At 37.4% G+C, this 16919-nt stretch overlaps 1 protein-coding gene across 3 annotated transcripts; it reads left to right on the top strand.

Moving 5' to 3' along the window:
• Positions 1-18: 18 nt before the first annotated feature.
• Positions 19-16797, top strand: LOC111325432 (protein CLEC16A). 3 transcript variants are annotated; one of them, XM_088735865.1, is made up of 26 exons: positions 19-230; positions 492-620; positions 3352-3482; positions 4082-4149; positions 5276-5356; positions 5694-5799; positions 6119-6242; positions 6585-6771; positions 7232-7279; positions 7620-7736; positions 7871-8060; positions 8957-9046; positions 10208-10369; positions 10578-10621; positions 10792-10829; positions 11163-11263; positions 11635-11681; positions 12143-12212; positions 12489-12610; positions 13014-13058; positions 13453-13503; positions 13894-14022; positions 14315-14435; positions 14547-14589; positions 14847-14952; positions 15328-16797. In XM_088735865.1, the coding sequence occupies exons 1-26, from the start codon at positions 154-156 to the stop codon at positions 16300-16302; spliced, it is 3402 nt and encodes a 1133-aa protein (XP_088591991.1). In that variant the 5' UTR covers positions 19-153; the 3' UTR covers positions 16303-16797. The 3 variants fall into 3 exon arrangements, with proteins under 3 accessions (XP_088591991.1, XP_088591992.1, XP_088591993.1); XM_088735867.1 differs by lacking the exon at positions 19-230 and adding an exon at positions 254-272; XM_088735866.1 differs by lacking the exon at positions 8957-9046.
• The last annotated feature ends 122 nt before the right edge of the window (positions 16798-16919 follow it).

Below are 16919 nucleotides of genomic sequence, written 5' to 3'. Positions count from 1 at the left end.
AATTCTCAGCTGGCCAATCGCGGTTTCATCACGTGACGTGGACGGTCGAAAATCAAACATGTCTCCCATCCTTTCTGAATAACACCTTACAAGGGGTGGTGTGTCCTGTCTTTTTGTTGACGTTTTACTTTCAACAGCAAGCTGGACGGTGAAATGTTTCAGCGTCAGAAGAACTGGATTTCTGATGTGCTATGGAAACCCAAAAAAGCACATTCTTTGGAGCAGTTAAGGTACTCAAAGGTTTAATAGATCTGAGCAAGATGTTGTGAAACGTAAGGAAGTACACATACTGTCTTGAAGTGTTTGCAAACAGTTTAAGTAGACACACGACCAATTTATTGTTTTTATTATTGATCATTTACAGTAAGAGTTTATTTCCTTAGGCAAGACTGTGAATAATTACACAATCGTCTCTATGTTTATTATTAAATTGTAAATAATCGCTGACTCTCTCTCAGCTTCTTATACCAAAATGCTGTGTTGTTTTATAGATATCTCCATTACGTTCTTACCAAGAATTCTACCGTAAATGAGACGAATAGAGGATTACTTGTGGAGACTTTGCGCTCAATCGCGGAGATCTTAATTTGGGGAGACCAAAATGACAGCAGAGTGTTTGAGTAAGTTCTTCTGAGCTTCATACATTTGATTTGATGATAATACTAACAGTTAAATGCTTTTGAGTTATTTTTATGAAGATATTTGATCCAGTTGAAATACGTATGTTGCAAAGCTGAATACACAATATCTTGGATGCTTTGGTTGGGAACAACATGATCTATTTCAGAACAAACATGCATGCATTATATGTATCTAACCATGCAGAACCTTTTGTTTTTTTTTTTTATGTGGTTTGAATATTTGAAGCAAATGTGATTGTTGCTTTCTTTGAGTTAGCATCTTTATGGTAATATTGAATCTGAAGGAGAAATTCTAAAAAAGCAAAGGTTATAAAAAATTTGATCTTTGGACTGGAATTAATCACAAGATAACTATTTTTGATGATAAAACTACTGCAAGTGTAAATTGTGACTGGGTTACAAATTTATCTCATGATATACTGTAGTAGTGGCTCTGAATTATTAACAAAAAGTAATAGATGTTTGAATATTATTGAAAAGCTTTTGTAAAATGTTTGCTAGGATACATTTGTAGAAGCTGCAATGTGATGTTATTTTTTCACTTATGGTTTTCTGTAAATGTCTGTAAAAAGTAGTGAGTGTCAGCTACTTTGCCCTGTGCACATGTCATTCTTGTATGAACTTCTTATCTGTTCATGAATATGCAGTTCATTTTTTGTGTTGATATCTGCCAGTTATCAATGATGTCTTACTACCACAAAATTTTATAATTTCTATTTTTTAAGACATCAGATTTAAGTTTCAAGATTAAATGTTGAGTTCTAAATTTTGTTTGTAAATTGTTTGATATGATAGTTATATATCAGATACAATGAATATATGAAGTTCATATATTTTGAGCTGCGGTTATAGATACGTATGATGCATGATCCCCGCAGTAGAGAGCGCTATTTATGTAATAGCGAAAATTATTAAGTTTATTACGAATCAACTTAATGGCCTGCTCCCAGTTGGCTTGTTAGCTCAATTGGTAGAGTGCTGCACTAGTATCGCAGAGGTCAGTGGTTCGAATCCCGTACAACCTGATTTTTTTCAGGTCTGATTTTTTCAGCCTGATTTTTTTCAGGTCTGATTTTCGCTATTGCATAAATAGCGCTCTCTACTGCGAGGATCGTGCATCATATGTATAGTTATATATGATAAGTATATATTATCATTTGAACAAGTTACTATTTTTGTGGTAATAACATTACTGGAAGGTTTGTCTGAGTGAAAGTAATAACTTAGAGACAATTTTTATATATATGTACCTGGGAATACAAATGTGGAGTTTTAGAATATTGTGTGTAAATTGTACTGTTTGATAGATATACATAACCCACGGGGTTACTATTTTATCAGTAAAATTCCTGCAACCATTGTGTCATAAATATTAATAATGTACACACAAGGTTCGTCCATTTGAAAATAAAAGACAATTTTGCTCTTATATTGTGATATTCCACAACACTCCCAAAACATCAAAAAATGAATTTCTCTGTAAAGTGTAGGAGACAAATAATTTGAAAATTTAATTTGACCTGTAAATAGAAATCCAACAATCAAATGAATTTCGTCAGGGGAGAGCTATGTATTAATAAGCAGTTGTAGAAAAGAAGCCCAAAAGGATTCAGGCTTCTTTTCAGGATTCCAACCTGTGCCTTCAAGATAATAGTTATTTATTTTATTAGCTTTGCCAACAATACATATAACCTATAACACAGCCAGATAAAATAAGATAGCAATAACAATAACAGGCAGGCAACCACAACAGCGATAGCCAATTACTGTGGTCCCAAAAGTATTAAAATGGTAAAACGATCACATTAATAATTAATAATTAAGAGCAACATAGAGTTAGTGTTGTTTTCAGGCTGCGACATGAATTGCATTTTGTACAAACAGTTTTATAAGTCCTGGGATTGTCAATGTTATAGATCTCTCGAAGTGCGGTCAAATGATAACACATCAAAACACGTTTAAAGTCACTCACATTGTTCATACTTAAGTTAAGCTCGTCAGACAATGTGTTCCAGATTCTTTTTGTTTGTACAGTAAATGACCGTTGAAAGGTTGAGGTCTTGCATTTAGGTACAAAGTACTTAGTAACAGTTGTATTGGCCGATGATCGTGTTTGTCTGGTAGAACGGGGAGTAGGAACAATTGTGGGGTCTATATCCACCAAACCATGGGTAATCTTAAAAAACAGTAACATATCTAAGTATTGAGATACAATGAATATATGAAGTTCATATATTTTGAACTGCGTTATTAGATACGTATGATAGCATAAATAGCGCTATCTACTGCGAGGATCATGCATTATACATATCTAAGTATTCATACCAGTAGCTACTAGGTAGTAAGGAAAGAGTTTTTGGTCATTCTTCATAATTCTGAGAGCACAAGAATGGCAATTTCAAGATGTATTTTGTAGCCCTTCTCTGTATCTCCTCTAGATTTGAGATAAGATAAAATAGATTGTGGTGCCCAAACTTGTGTAGCATAGTCCAGATGAGGTCTAACAATAGCTAGATAGATTGATCTTCTTACACTGGTTTGGGAGTAAGGAAATAGATTGACCTTCTTACACTAGTTTTGGAGTAAGGAAAATTTTAGAGGGTTATTTTTAACTTTATTGCCTGTACATGCCTTTATTGTTGATCATGCTGATATGCTGATAAGGTAGTAATAGTATTTAACTATGACATTTGTTTGTGACTGATTTTAGCTTCTTCCTGGAGAAAAGCATGTTGCTGTATTTTTTAAAGATGATGAGTCAGAAATCCAATCAGATTTGTGTTCAGCTGCTGCAGACTCTGAGTATCTTGTTTGAAAACATCAGAAATGAGACATCTTTGTGTGAGTAGATAGAATGGTATTTCTTGTTTCATTCTATAGATAAGATATATGGGTTATTGACCAAGACCAACTGTGAGGTCAAGATGGTTGGATATTGGCTGAGTTCTTTTTTTTTTGTGTTTTTGTGGACTGAGATGAAGTGAAGATCCATAAAAAAAGAATGAGGTTAATATCTTACCACCGTGACAGAACAAGCTTGGTCGATGAAAGATCTACAATATAGGAGACATGTTTTTCTTTAATTAGTGAGAATCAAGAATGACTTACTAGTTATTTTCAAGTGCTAGGAAAGAAAGCCAATTGTGATGGTGCCCCTTGTTTTTTCATTAGACAAGTTGAAAAATAAACTGGCTTGATAGGTTTTCTTTGCGTTTATAAAAAATTTCGACAGAAGTAAATACAGTTCTTGCTTGGATTTTGGAGAATTTTTAAAAAAGATGCACAAGCCATGTTTGTACTTTTTGAATAAGTGTAATATTGATTCACCTTTGTGATTCAATTTTTTATTCAGTTTGGAATAATGTATGGATTGTTGTCAGTGGAAATAATTACCTGTTGTTGTAGATATCAGAGGCACTGCCCTTTTTTTTGTTTAACAGATTATTTGTTATCCAATAACAATGTCAACTCCATTATAATCCACAAGTTTGATTTTTCTGATGAAGAGGTAAGATCTTCAGAAGCAAAAATTCAGTGCTTTGGTAGGTTCATTTAATTTCTTTGGCTTAACTGTTCTGTCTATACACTGTACATGTAGTTTTCATTCCAGAGATCATTTGGTCTCAAAAGTAATGTCCACTCTTCCTATGACAGAGGAGACATGGTGACCAAATGATAAGAGCAATGGACTCCAGGTGGAGCATTCTGGGTTCACGATCTTGCGAGATCATTGTGTTATGTTTTTTGGGGTAAAATACTCTTCTTTTCACAGTGCCCCTCTTCAGTATGAATGGGTACCAAGTATATTGAACTTGTATTCAGACCTTAACAGCTCGGGAAATTTTCGAAATTTATTTCTGCACTCCTTCTTTCTTATGAGCATGTGAAGTCAAACTGGAATAAACAAATTACACTAATTGCTTTTAAGGCACTGTGCCGTAATGTTCTTGAGCTAATTGTACTTACAATTCTGTATTCCTTTCCCTTTCTTTAACCTTGTGTTCCCATTACGATTTTCGAAACTCATGTTCATTTTTATAGAGAAATGTCTCCAGGGATATTACATAACTTAAAATAATTTCGTGCAAAACACCAAGTAATTGTCCGAGAAACCTGATGAAATACTGGGGGAGAGGGGGGGAACCTTGCAGTAGATTTTCATCCAGTCGAGGGGGAGTAAATATTCTCCCATGTGGTTTTTGCATGTGTTTTGAGTCAAGTACCTCTGACTTGTACTCGAGGTGCCGCATGGGCCACTTGACTTGAGTACAGACTTTACCTTACGTACTTCCCAATGACAAGTCTACGGGGACTTTGGTGTATGTACTGTACAATTTCATAGAAATGAACTGTACTTTGTTCAGATTTAGGGCTTCCATTTGCTACTTTGTTGTGTAAGCTGCTCACTTTTGATAAATAATGTGCCTCTCTGCATAACTGACAACATTGATCTAATATTAACCAATTTTAACACAACTGGCAATCGACTGGTATTTCCTTCCAGTTTGGGTAGAGTGTGTATGCAGTGAGTGTATGCAGTGAGTATATGCAGCTCCTGTCTGAGTTACTTTGTATGGCTAGCTGGAAGATCCAGCAATACGAAGTGATCTCATCTTCATGTCCTTTTTTGTCAGGTATTAGCATACTATATTTCATTTCTGAAGACATTGTCACTCAAGCTTAACAGACATACAGTTCATTTCTTTTTTAATGAGGTGAGGATCATTTGAATCCTTTTATTTCCAAGGCTGAAAAAAAAGTGCAATAAATTAACTTTTAATACCAGAAATGTCATATTTTCTGGGAAAGATAGACCACAAATGCAAATTGTCTGCCTTGGTACTTCAAATGTAATACAAAATTTTACTTTAAGACAAAAAAGGAAATGAATGGAAAAATGCAAATTTTTTTGTAATGTGCAACAACTTTAAGCTAAAAAAATTATATACAGTCACAGATGACTCTACCTGCAAAGTTATGAGCAAAGACCAGTTTTCTTCATTGTATAATTTGTCTTCATAATTGTGAAGTTCACTTTATCTTGTTGTGTAGCACAAGAATGATTTTCCTTTATACACTGAAGCCATCAAGTTCTTCAACCATTCTGAGAGTATGGTTAGGATAGCTGTAAGGACTCTAACTCTAAATGTCTACAGAGGTAACACTTTTATTGCTTTTGTTGATAAGTGAGTTAGTTAATAATTGTAAGAGTTATTGATAGTTATATGGGGTTCATATGGGGTTAACAGTTAGGGGTTCAGTTTTAGCATTAGTTCAATTTTTATTTCCTTTATTTCAAATGTATTTCCATCAAACTGAAGTGATGAATGAAATACTCTAGTTAACACAGAAATTACAACATGCATTTAAGAGAAGTTGGTATCCCTGTGTAATTGTGTCTGAGATAGCAGTGTGTAAGATATAATTTTTGAAATTGGCTCCTTTTGATATGCTGGATATGCTGTGTTCTATTGCAGTTGGAGATAAGAATATGCTTGGTTTCATTCGCGACAAAACAGCAGATCCATATTTTTGGAACCTGGTGTGGTTTATTGGTAATCACGCTATTGAACTTGACAACTGTGTTCTTAAAGAGTCTCAGTAAGTGATCTTTTAAAAGTAATTGAACTAATATTTGTAATCCTTACAGCTAAAATGTCTGCATGAAATTGAGTGTAGGTAGATGTTGAACAGTTTACTAATGAGTAGAACTCCTATACAGGATGTTTAACATGTATTTCTTGTCAAGATTAGAGATGACTGATAACACAGTACACAGTCATACAATAGTAAATAAATGTTATTAATGTCCTGACAATCTTTGACTTGCCTGTTAAAAAAAGGGTAAAGTTGACTCTTGTTGAGATGTCCTATAACTTAATTTCTGTTTAAACTGTTAACTGCACTTTTCAATAACATAAATTAAATTATGAAAAATTTCAGCCACTTGAAATGCGACAGACTGAAGGACTTGGTTGCTGAGCATTTAGATCATCTTCACTACCTTCATGACATTTTGTCACTTAACATCCAAGATGTGAATATTGTGTTAACGGGGCATTTTATCAACCGTCTGTTGATTCCACTGTACATTTACTCTTTGGTGCGAAAAAGACCTGATCTGGAGCAGGTATGTACAGAATGAGTCATACTTAAGTACTGAATAATCATGAAATATTTCCAGCTTTCATGTATATTGAAATTGTATCTTTCTTTTCTAAATTGAATGCAGTGCATATCCCCTAAAAATTATGATGTTGGAACTGATTCATTTCAGACATAAGGTCAATGTAGCTTTAACCATTTACACCCTAACATCAGTATGCATATTCTCCATACTGTTCTCTATACATTTCCTAAGGTGCTGACAAGGAGAATTTGTTTAACAATCAAGAGCTCCTTGAGTTGGCAACCATTTCCTTTATTCTCATGACCTTAATTTTTGATTCAGCGCTGATACTTTTGGGAGAAATTAGATGTCTATCACTTTTAGGGATGAATGATTATCTTCTGTTGGTGAAGTTGATTCACTGAAGATTAGAATAATGAATTTATTACACTGCAAGTAATTTTTGTATTCTTGTTCATAGGATACTCCTCGTCTTGGCGTGATGGTAGCTCTTTTCCTTCTTTCTCAAGTAAGTAGCAAACATCTGCAGTGTAATAATGCATGGCAATATTTTTTTTGTACCCCATGGATAAGTGTTTTTGGGTCAGTAGTGGAAGATAATGTTTTCTACAGAGGAGAGATACTTATTGAATTCATTTTTATCAGGTCTGCAGTGGAAGTGAGTTTTCTTGGTTGATGTAGCATCTTCTAATGGAAGTATTTTTAACAGAAACTCACATTCTGGAGTGGATATAGATGTGAATTTTTTTAAATTGAATCACAACACATGCACAAAAAAATTTGCTGCACTTATCATGTATATATGCAAAGCTAATTAATATTTATTTTTCTATTTCTTGTACTTTCAGATACTTCTCATCATGTCTCACCCACCACTGGTTTCTAGTCTGGTTGATGTGCTCGTTAATGGTGATGAGGTTGCCTCAGGAAGTACCCCAGAGGATTCCCCTTTACCTCTTAGAAAGGTGAGATCTGATATGTGATAGCCATTTGTAAAACACACAAAAAATCTAAGAGGTTATTGTAATAAAGTAGCTAAGGAAATTAAAATTCACTTAACGGTGTTCAATTACTGAGACAAATTAAGGTCCTTTTCTAGGCATGTTCTCTGAGTAATTCAGCTGCAAGTGTAAGAACCTTCCAGAGGCCTGAAGAAACACTGGAGGAGTCTTTAGTAGCTCTTGGAGTAAACACAGAAGGTTATTCCTTCCTTGGGAAGACATCATCTTTGGGTCCGTTGTCCAGGGGAAGATCCTTGCATGTGGCAAACTCCAAGTTTTATGTAAAAGGTATGTGTTTGACTTAAACCAAGGTATCATTTTGGACAATTTTGGGAAAGATTCAGTGAGTTTTTTTTTTTAATCTCATCACTGCCTGAGCCTGTCCCAGTTTCTGCAGCTCTAAGCAGTGAAGAGTAATGGCTCTGTGCTTCTTCTTGATGTTATGCCAGGGTACAACCAGAATTTTTGATTCCTTGAACGGTTTGCCAGTTATTTTCCAGGGTATGGAGAGGGGCCTAGTAATTTTAAATCTTTGTTTTAAGTATTTTAGGATGCTGTGTAGGTTTGATTGAAATGTTAACAATGACTGTTGTAAGACATAATTGCATTTGGAAAGTGTGCTTTGCAAGCACTAATGCCATAGCTTAATAATAATGCAGTAATTGTAACAGTACTGGCATGTATGATGTAAGATGATGTTTTGTAAACAATTAACTGCATAGTTGCTCAAATGATCATAAATCTAACATATACTATATTAATTGCTGGTGTAACAGGCTTATTTCATTAACACTTATTAGTTTACAAGGATTAATATTTCTATTTGTCCTACTTGTCGCTGAAACCCCTCTTTTTTGATCAGTTTGAACAGTAAAACCTCCATTTCTTCCAAGTGCCATCTCACAATTGCAAGACAACATCTAGAGATTTTTTTTTTTTTCTTGTGGAAGAGGACGATGATGGGTTTCTGAAATTGACATTTGAGGAAGTTTTCCTTCCTATCTATAATGCTTGCTGCCCCCTTTGTCCTCATGAAGTACAAATTCACTAAGCAGTTGCAAAAATTGCATTCAATGCTTGAATCAAGGTGTGAGTATCACTACTTGGCACAGTTAGCAGAAGCCCAGTGGTGCCAACTTCATTGTCAATGAATGCAATAATCTGGAATTTTCATCTTACATCAGACAATGATAGAAAGCAAGGTGATGAAATAGCACCCATATCTAGCAGAGAGAGATTAAATTCTGGAAAGATAAATGCATCTAGAAAAGATGGTAGGTAATATGACTACAGACAGGGTTACAGTAAGTAGGCTTAGCATGTTGATGAAGGGCTAACACTTCAAACTTCAGCATTAAAAACTCTTTATGATAGTCAATTTACATAATATTAATTCAATTGATAAGACCTAATTATTATCCAACGACACTAAGTAGAGTACAAATAATGCTCAAATCAAGTACAAATAATCATGCAGTATTGGTTATTTTGTACCATAAAATAAACTTGTTTAACCAGTCAGCTGGGCGTTCTATGCTTCTCTATCTACTTTGCATTTCCCACCTTATGAGAAATGCACATTAGATAAAGTAGTTGGATGACAGATAACTTGTGAGACATTTTGCCAAGCATTTTTTCTCTCTGTTTGTATTTTGACTTGCCCTATGAGCTCAAAATATGGCACAACTCATAAAAATAACCAGCAATACTACACAACAAAAGGTCCAGTAAGGTAAATTAATCTTAATATGTTGAGGTTTGTGAGACATTTTTAAACAGAAGTTAACTCTGAAATACCGCACCTTACCTTTTTCTAAATAAAGTTAAGCTTACAGGCTAGGACACACTAGGTGACGTATGCTGTAACGGGTTTCTTCAATGACCAGCTTGGTGTATTTTGCTTCTAATGCACATTGAGACTTCTTTTATGGGTGTAATTGTTGCACTAATTCAAACCTGTATGAATTTGTGCAACTTTTGGTGCTGATAAAATGCTGTGTTAGGACAAAGGTTTCCACAAAAATTATCTATGTCACAAGTAACAAATGGTTGCCACTGCTTGTCCTGGTGTTTTGGCCCCTTGACTTGTGATATCTGGATGCAGTGTGGCCAGGTCCCCCCCCTCCTCTCACCGAAAAAAAATATCAGCAAAGGCCTTAATTGGTCTCTATTAAGATACTTCCATCCGTCATTTTTCCCAAGTTTCATTTTGTTTTTTTTTTCATTCTGAAGGTCAGGTGTCACTGTTGATGCCTTGCTAAGCTAAATGCGCCGTTTCATTTGTTAGATCTAAATATCTTTTCTCCTTACTGTCAACCACCCATTTGCAATAATCTTGGTTTTGAGAATTTGGTATTAAATCAAAAAGATTTCCCCGAGGGGAAATAAGCACATATCTCGCAAACGAAATGCATTCATTTTTGTTTCCATTGCAGCTGATCTAAATCCAGTCCAAGTTCCACTTCTTCAGACTCCGCTCGGACAGGGGACTGATAGCGAGTCTGACACAGACTCATCCTCCGGTTTCTCCACTCCTGTTGCTACTTCAGGGGAGAGCACTAAAGAAGAACCGACCACAGAAAAACGTCCTGAACACGGTAATTTTATAGTTTAAGGGTTTTTTTTTTAATTCAGAACAAAGGTTTATGGTACAATGAACCAATGAGAACTCAAAGTTAATACATATAAAGGAACCCAAAGGCGGGAAAACTCAAGTGACCGAGACAATTGAAAATTGCATTATGATGGAGAGGAAGAACTGATTTACAGTATACATTGATTTATTTCTGCTTTCTCCCTTTGTAGTTCAACATACAGTGGCTCCAACAGATCATTCATACGGAGTACAGGTACGGTCCGAGAACGACGTATTCTGTCAGTGTACTTAGCCAGAGAAGCTGCACAAAGTTTAACTTCTGTAAAGAGATTTAAATACTTGTGGCTTTTTGGCGACTCATACTTTCAGTGCGTTTGAAGGAAACCTCACATTTTCTATACTATTCTCACTGTCCCGTTTCAGAGTGTCATTCAAAGACCCAAGGAATTCCAGCCAGACAGGTAAAAATAACCTCTTGTGTTCAACTTCCCTGTGTATGACAATGGATATTGTCGAGTTGTAAAATGCTATAAAATGCATTACGCACAAGACCAGCGGAAAGGTCCCCACTAGTCCTTATACATGACGTACCTACTCAATAAGGGAGACTGATTGTCTTGATCAACCTCGCCTTAATTGAATTCAACCATGCAAAATTTCCAACTGTACTTGATTGGTTCTTGGCATTAGGAAGTGTGCCAGAGTTTTGTTCTGAACACCTGTTTGTTGTGTATTAGTTATCGGGGTTGCAGTGTTGAGAGCTGGAGAGTTTACTATTGTGTCCGATGTTTTAGGATGTTTCTTGAAGCAATCCAAGAAAGTTTAGACTGCAGTGATAACGACGAGGAGGCACTGTTTGCGATTTGTTTGCTGTATGCAGCTATTGGTAATAAGGGTAAGTCAACTTTTCCCCTAACCTTTCAAGTATCTGTTACGTACGCATAGAGTGTCAAGGAATTAGAAAAAAATTCCGTCACCCTCTCCCACCGTCAACAATACAAACGATAGAAAGAAAGGGAGTCTGTGCAAAATCCTTTTTTGTGACAAAATTTGAGCTAAAGTGAGGTTGAGAGAACAGAGAACGGCAAAAATCATCTGGAGTTGTGCTGATATTTTATTCAGGGGTGGGGGGCATAAGCAAAAAGTGATTTATAAATGTTGCGTGGCCATAAGGAATAAACCAGCTAGCACTGATGAAGTTTGCATTGCCCTTTATTCATACGATCTTGTAGCAGACTGGTTCTAATATCGTCTTGGTTTTTTCAGGTGTGGATACCAACTTACTTGAATCAGCAGGACTTTCCACAGCTGAGGTGTGTGGTATCATAATCAACTGTATCTTTAAGAGGATTTACAAGACCAAAGGTAGATCAGTGGCCAATCAGATAAAGGAAAATACGACGAGGAGCCAATAAGAACGCATGATATAAACCAGCAAAAATTGCCAGAAGCGCGGGAAAACGTTAAAGTTAGCGACCCAATCGAGATTGGCGTAGGTCTTACGTGTGGTTGGTCGAGAGGGTGGTGTGGTTTTTTTCGACCAATCGCTGAGCGTAGTACGGCACCAAAGCCAAAGCAATCTCGAATTACCTTTGTCACTCAGTTTTGGTAAATTTTGTTGTAAGGATTCAACCTGAGATAGCGCTTGAGTAGTTTGTTTTGTTTTGTTTTTTTAATCCTACAATCATATTCCTACATTCTTCATGGGAATAATTCGCCACCACAGTTTTGTGGCGTATTTAGTCCTTTTTTTGTGTGTTTTTGTCTGTCCTAGAACAAAGTTCCTTACAACGAGCAACTTGTAGAAAGCCTCATCAGAATGTTGGAACTTGGCTATCGAAATGGTGAGTCGGAGGTTTCAATTTTTTTTCTTGCAGTTTTAAATAAACTTATCTTGTAGTTTTAAATAAACTTATCCCATTCACGTGTTTGGGCCTCTGCGCTTCTGGTGAGTTTTTCATTCCTCTGTCTTTAACCGTGATTATATTTTAGTTGATTCTTTGGCTCGCTTTTCAATGTTGGAGGTATTAAAGTTGTTGTCGTCTCATCCATCGTCTCGGGAACACTTGGGGAAACTTGAAAATGACTGACATTTGTACACAAATGTATTCATTTTGTAGGGAGTCAAGTGCGCGTAGTCACATTAGAGATCGCCATGATACTGCTGAAGGAACTGATTATGTATACAGTGGATGAGTCAAAGTATAGTTACCTCAACGATAGACATTTGGCACTGATCGAGGTAGGAAACTGTGACGGCACATGTCAGACGGATTAGAATGATTTCTTTGATCAAGTTTATACCTTGGATTTTTGTTTTCTTCTGAAGCCCCTTAGGACTTTCTTTATTGATTATCACATCACAATTTAAATGTAAACTTGGACAGTTTTCCCGATTTCCAAAGGTTTTTGTAAATTGCTCCAACCAATCAAACCAACCATCCTATGCTAGACGTTGGGGGATTTTTTTTTCTCTTGACTAAGCACATGTTACCTGCTGTCTGCGCTGAGCGCCATTTGCATGTTACCCGCGTCACACTTCAGGTGAACTCTGCGCCTTAGTGAAATGAAAGTCAATTGAACGTCTTCGAGTAACACTCTAAATGAAAAAAAAGGACTAAACATTCCTTTATTTGCTTTTTTAGAATGTTCGTGAGGCCAGTACGTTACAGTTGCGGCATTATTACAAGGTACAACATTAGATGACAGCTGTAATCTTTGATGCGTCCAAAGGCCTTTTGAAATAAGACTTAAACCTTACCTTACTTTTAAACTGTTATTTTGTGCATTTTCTCGATAATAGAGCATTTTCAATCAAGTGTCGATAGTAATCTGGGATCATGACTGGTTCTGCTTTACTTCGCTTAGTGATTGGTCCAAAAAAACTCGCGCCACTCTCTCAACCAATCAGATACAAGACTAAAACCAATCACGATTTAGTCGCCCGCGTTTTCCCGCGCTTTAGACAGTTTGCCTTGTTATACTTTGAGTTCTCATTGGTTCTTATGGGTAATTTCCTTACTTCTGATTGGACGTTGTGAGTACAATATTTCATACGCAAAACTTTTTTATTTTACCTCCCAGGAGGATGAAATTTTCTTGGATATGTTTGAAGACGAGTACCGGCAAACAAAGGTGTGGCTTCGAAGTTGACGGTTTATGTGAATTTTTTAAATTAAGGTATTATATTGGTCAGGACTGAGTAATGACAAGAATTGCAAGTACGCGAATTATTGTTTTCAATGCTAGATCATTCAGTTGAAGTTCTTCACCCTCTAATGCCACATTCTTATTTTTTTCTCCCGTTGACTGTTTTTGTAGAAGCGCTTTATCAAATAAAGAGAATTTCAAACAAATTCTGCGGCGATTTTCCCTGAATTTATCCCTTTAAATGTTGGGATAGTGAGTAAGGAAAGCTTAGGCATGTGCATTAAGCTGTAGTCTCTGGTTGTTTTTAACAAGTCTGCTCGACATAACACACGAACGTGGTAGAGATGAATTAATACAATTACTTTCTTCAACCAGGTAAAGCCTCTCAACGTGCAACACTTGATGATGGACGCAACGCTACTCCTTCCAGTTACGGGAACACCGCTGACTGGAATTGAGTTTTACAAGCGTCTACCATGTGGTGAAGTGGAACACACTCGAAGGGTGAGTCCAGTGACATTTTATTTTTAACTGTTTTCGGCGACGTTAGTGCCTCCAATCATGTGAATTGTCAAAACGGTGGGGAGCGAGGAGGGGTTTGATATCGATTCCCTGGGGAAAACTTTTGCCCATGTTTGGTTTGTGACATTGGAGAGGAGTACTTTGTTTTATTGAAATTAAATGGAAGTTATACTTGTGTTTTGTTCTTACACGAAGCTCTCATGTACTCAAATAGGCCATATCCTCATAAGCCACGTACTTTTCAAGTTTGAAAGCAGCTTCAATATATTTGCAGGCAATTCGTGTGTTCCTGCTCATGAGAGACCTTTGCTTAGCATTACTGGGGAAGAAAGAACAGCAACTACCTCTATCGAAAGTTGAAAACTCCGTCCGTTTGGAAGACGTCCTGGATTTAAGTGAGTGTCATACTAAAATAAGGTTATATGACTGTCACTTTGGTACGCGCCGATCAAAACAGTGAAAATGATGTGGAAAGCATCTAAATGTTCTTCTTTTCCGATCTTTAGATAACAGTGATCTGATTGCTTGTACAGTAAAGACAGAGGACAAGTAAGTTACTTGCACAAGCTTAAGAACTAAGAATGCCCAAAGGGAGATTTCGCGCGAGACGTGGTGGCCTAATGGCCTGTGCGCGCGTGCGCGTGCGCTTGACTCTGGATCAAATATCGTGGCCACGTCCTTGTATTCTATTCTTGGACAAAACACGAAACTCTCAACTTACTTCTTCATCCAAAAAGCCCGTTTATAGTAAAATGATTGTTGTCTGTCTGTTTTTGTTTATTTTTTGTTTTGTTTTGCTTTTGCAGGCAGCAGCGCCGTTTCCTTGTAATAGACGAGGCCCAGTTTATACTGGTTGAACCAGACACCACCAAGCTAGGGTGGGGTGTGGTCAAGTTTGTCGCCAGACTTCAAGTAAGAAAGTTTGGTTGTTTGCCATCCTTTCCTCATATTTTATTTGTGACCATCTTTGTGCGCATCTCCAGTGAAGAGACTGCTGGGTGATTTTGAGCTTCATTGATTTGTATTAAGAAGTATACCCCTCCTACACCTCCCTTACGATATTCTCGATACTCAGGGGGCAGATTTAAGAAAGGAGTCATTGCTACGAGAGCGAATAAAAGTGTTTTTAAAATGCATCAGTAATAAAACTCCAGTAACCCATAGAGGGTGTGTTGCTCTGTGCCTGCCCCCTTCACGGCAAGGCATCCCTAAAGCCCCACGAGCCCTCTTTGTCAGATAAGTTGTATGTTTTGGTCATAGTAACACGGTTTTTATTTTGGGTATTAGGATGTAGAGACCGCTCCCGATAAGGAGGACAGTCGCTCTTTATTCATCACCATACACCAGCCCAGCTCGGCCCGCAGCCTCACCAAGGTCCGCTCTCGTCCCATCTTGTTTGCCAAATTCATCTTTGATGATTATATTCGTTGCATGTCCGCTAAGCAGCGCCTTCAGAGGCGGCGAACAATGCTTAGACAGCATAAACTGCACTGCATAGCTCAGCTGTTAGAGCTGCCAGCCATGGCTTCCCCTCCATCACACTATTACTCCATTACACCTCCAGCGTACGTTAATTTAGGCCCAGGACAGCTCGAATCATCGACAGATTCTCAAACAAATGCGTCCGTGAATGAAGATGTAGATGGACCCGAGCAACCTCAAACGCATGCGCAGTCGACAAGTGATACGTTACATGATGGCGCTCAGGCGTCTTTCCCTTCAGCCATGCTTACGCCCGAACAGTGTTTGTCACCAGTCCACGGCGAAGGACGACGAACAACTTCTCAAGCTGAAGCGTTGGCGAGCGTTCTCGAGCAGTCACCTCCCCCTAACAAAACGACTGTAGCTCGCACCATGTCGGTGGAAGAGGCAGCAGAAGCCATAGAAATGGAAGCTACCAACTCGGTGCTTCAATCTGTTAAAGAAAATCGCTCATTCGGCGAGTCCTCGACTGAAGAACACATGTCGCGCTCACAGTCTGCAGAAAATCTACGGCTCTTAACTACCAGGCGAAATCCAGTGTCACTGTCTGCCCCTGCCACCCCCCGTGGGGATAGACGCTCTCAACCAATCACTTTGGAAGAGGAGGAAGCCTTAGCAAAGTTGTATACCCAGAACTCAATGTCTGAGCCCGCAATATTTTTCTCTGGTCAGTATGACCCACCGGCGGCACCCGTCAATAAACCTGTCGAAAGAAAACCGAAAAGGACTGGAAACAGAAGAAGTACACAGAAAGGAAGAGGAAGACAACGGAAGAGATGAATACTTTTTAATTTGCAGAGATAATTAAAACGAATAATCTGCTGTAATGATTAAATGAAAGTGACTGCTTGCAGGCAGCAAAGGGACCTGAAATTAGGGAATGGCATTGATATTTAAGACTTGATACAATGGATGAAAATACTTAATGGAAAACTGACCAATTTGAAATGAGATTGGCCGATATTTATAAGAATCGGAACAGAATTTATGAAACGGCAATTTATTCTTTTATCAGGAAGATGACTTCACGTGTTTTTGATTTTACAAAAACTCAGTAAGTAGATGATAATTGTTTGAGGAAGTGATGTTATACTGGACATCTTTGTAACCACAGATCAGTGAAGCTGACCTAAAACTCGACTCTCCTAAATGACCGATTCAAATTATGCGATGACAGCGAGGAGAGGCTAATGCCGAAGTAAATTAACTGTGTATTACAAATGATGGATTTTAGTGAGATGGTTTTGATATTCCGATTAAAAGTTGTACAGCATCGGTTCGCGAAGGGGTAATTACTTTAAAACCGGGTTCTTGCCTCCATACCCTCTCAAGTACTTTCTAAGTTAGGTTATGTTATCTCGTCGTGCCGTCAGCTTTTCCCCAGTTTTTTCACAAAA

The sequence above is a fragment of the Stylophora pistillata genome, chromosome 10 (assembly GCF_964205215.1).
Source record: "Stylophora pistillata chromosome 10, jaStyPist1.2, whole genome shotgun sequence".
Taxonomy (NCBI): domain Eukaryota; kingdom Metazoa; phylum Cnidaria; class Anthozoa; order Scleractinia; family Pocilloporidae; genus Stylophora; species Stylophora pistillata.
This window is presented reverse-complemented; position numbering and strand designations above follow the sequence as displayed.

Excerpts from the sequence above, each read along its gene's own strand:
- LOC111325432 (XM_088735865.1), top strand. The coding sequence starts at position 154 with ATGTTTCAGCGTCAGAAGAACTGGATTTCTGATGTGCTATGGAAACCC. Across the intron at positions 11,682-12,142 it reads CAGGACTTTCCACAGCTGAG|AACAAAGTTCCTTACAACGA; the intron begins GTGTGTGGTATC and ends TGTCTGTCCTAG. Across the intron at positions 14,436-14,546 it reads GGAAGACGTCCTGGATTTAA|ATAACAGTGATCTGATTGCT; the intron begins GTGAGTGTCATA and ends TCCGATCTTTAG.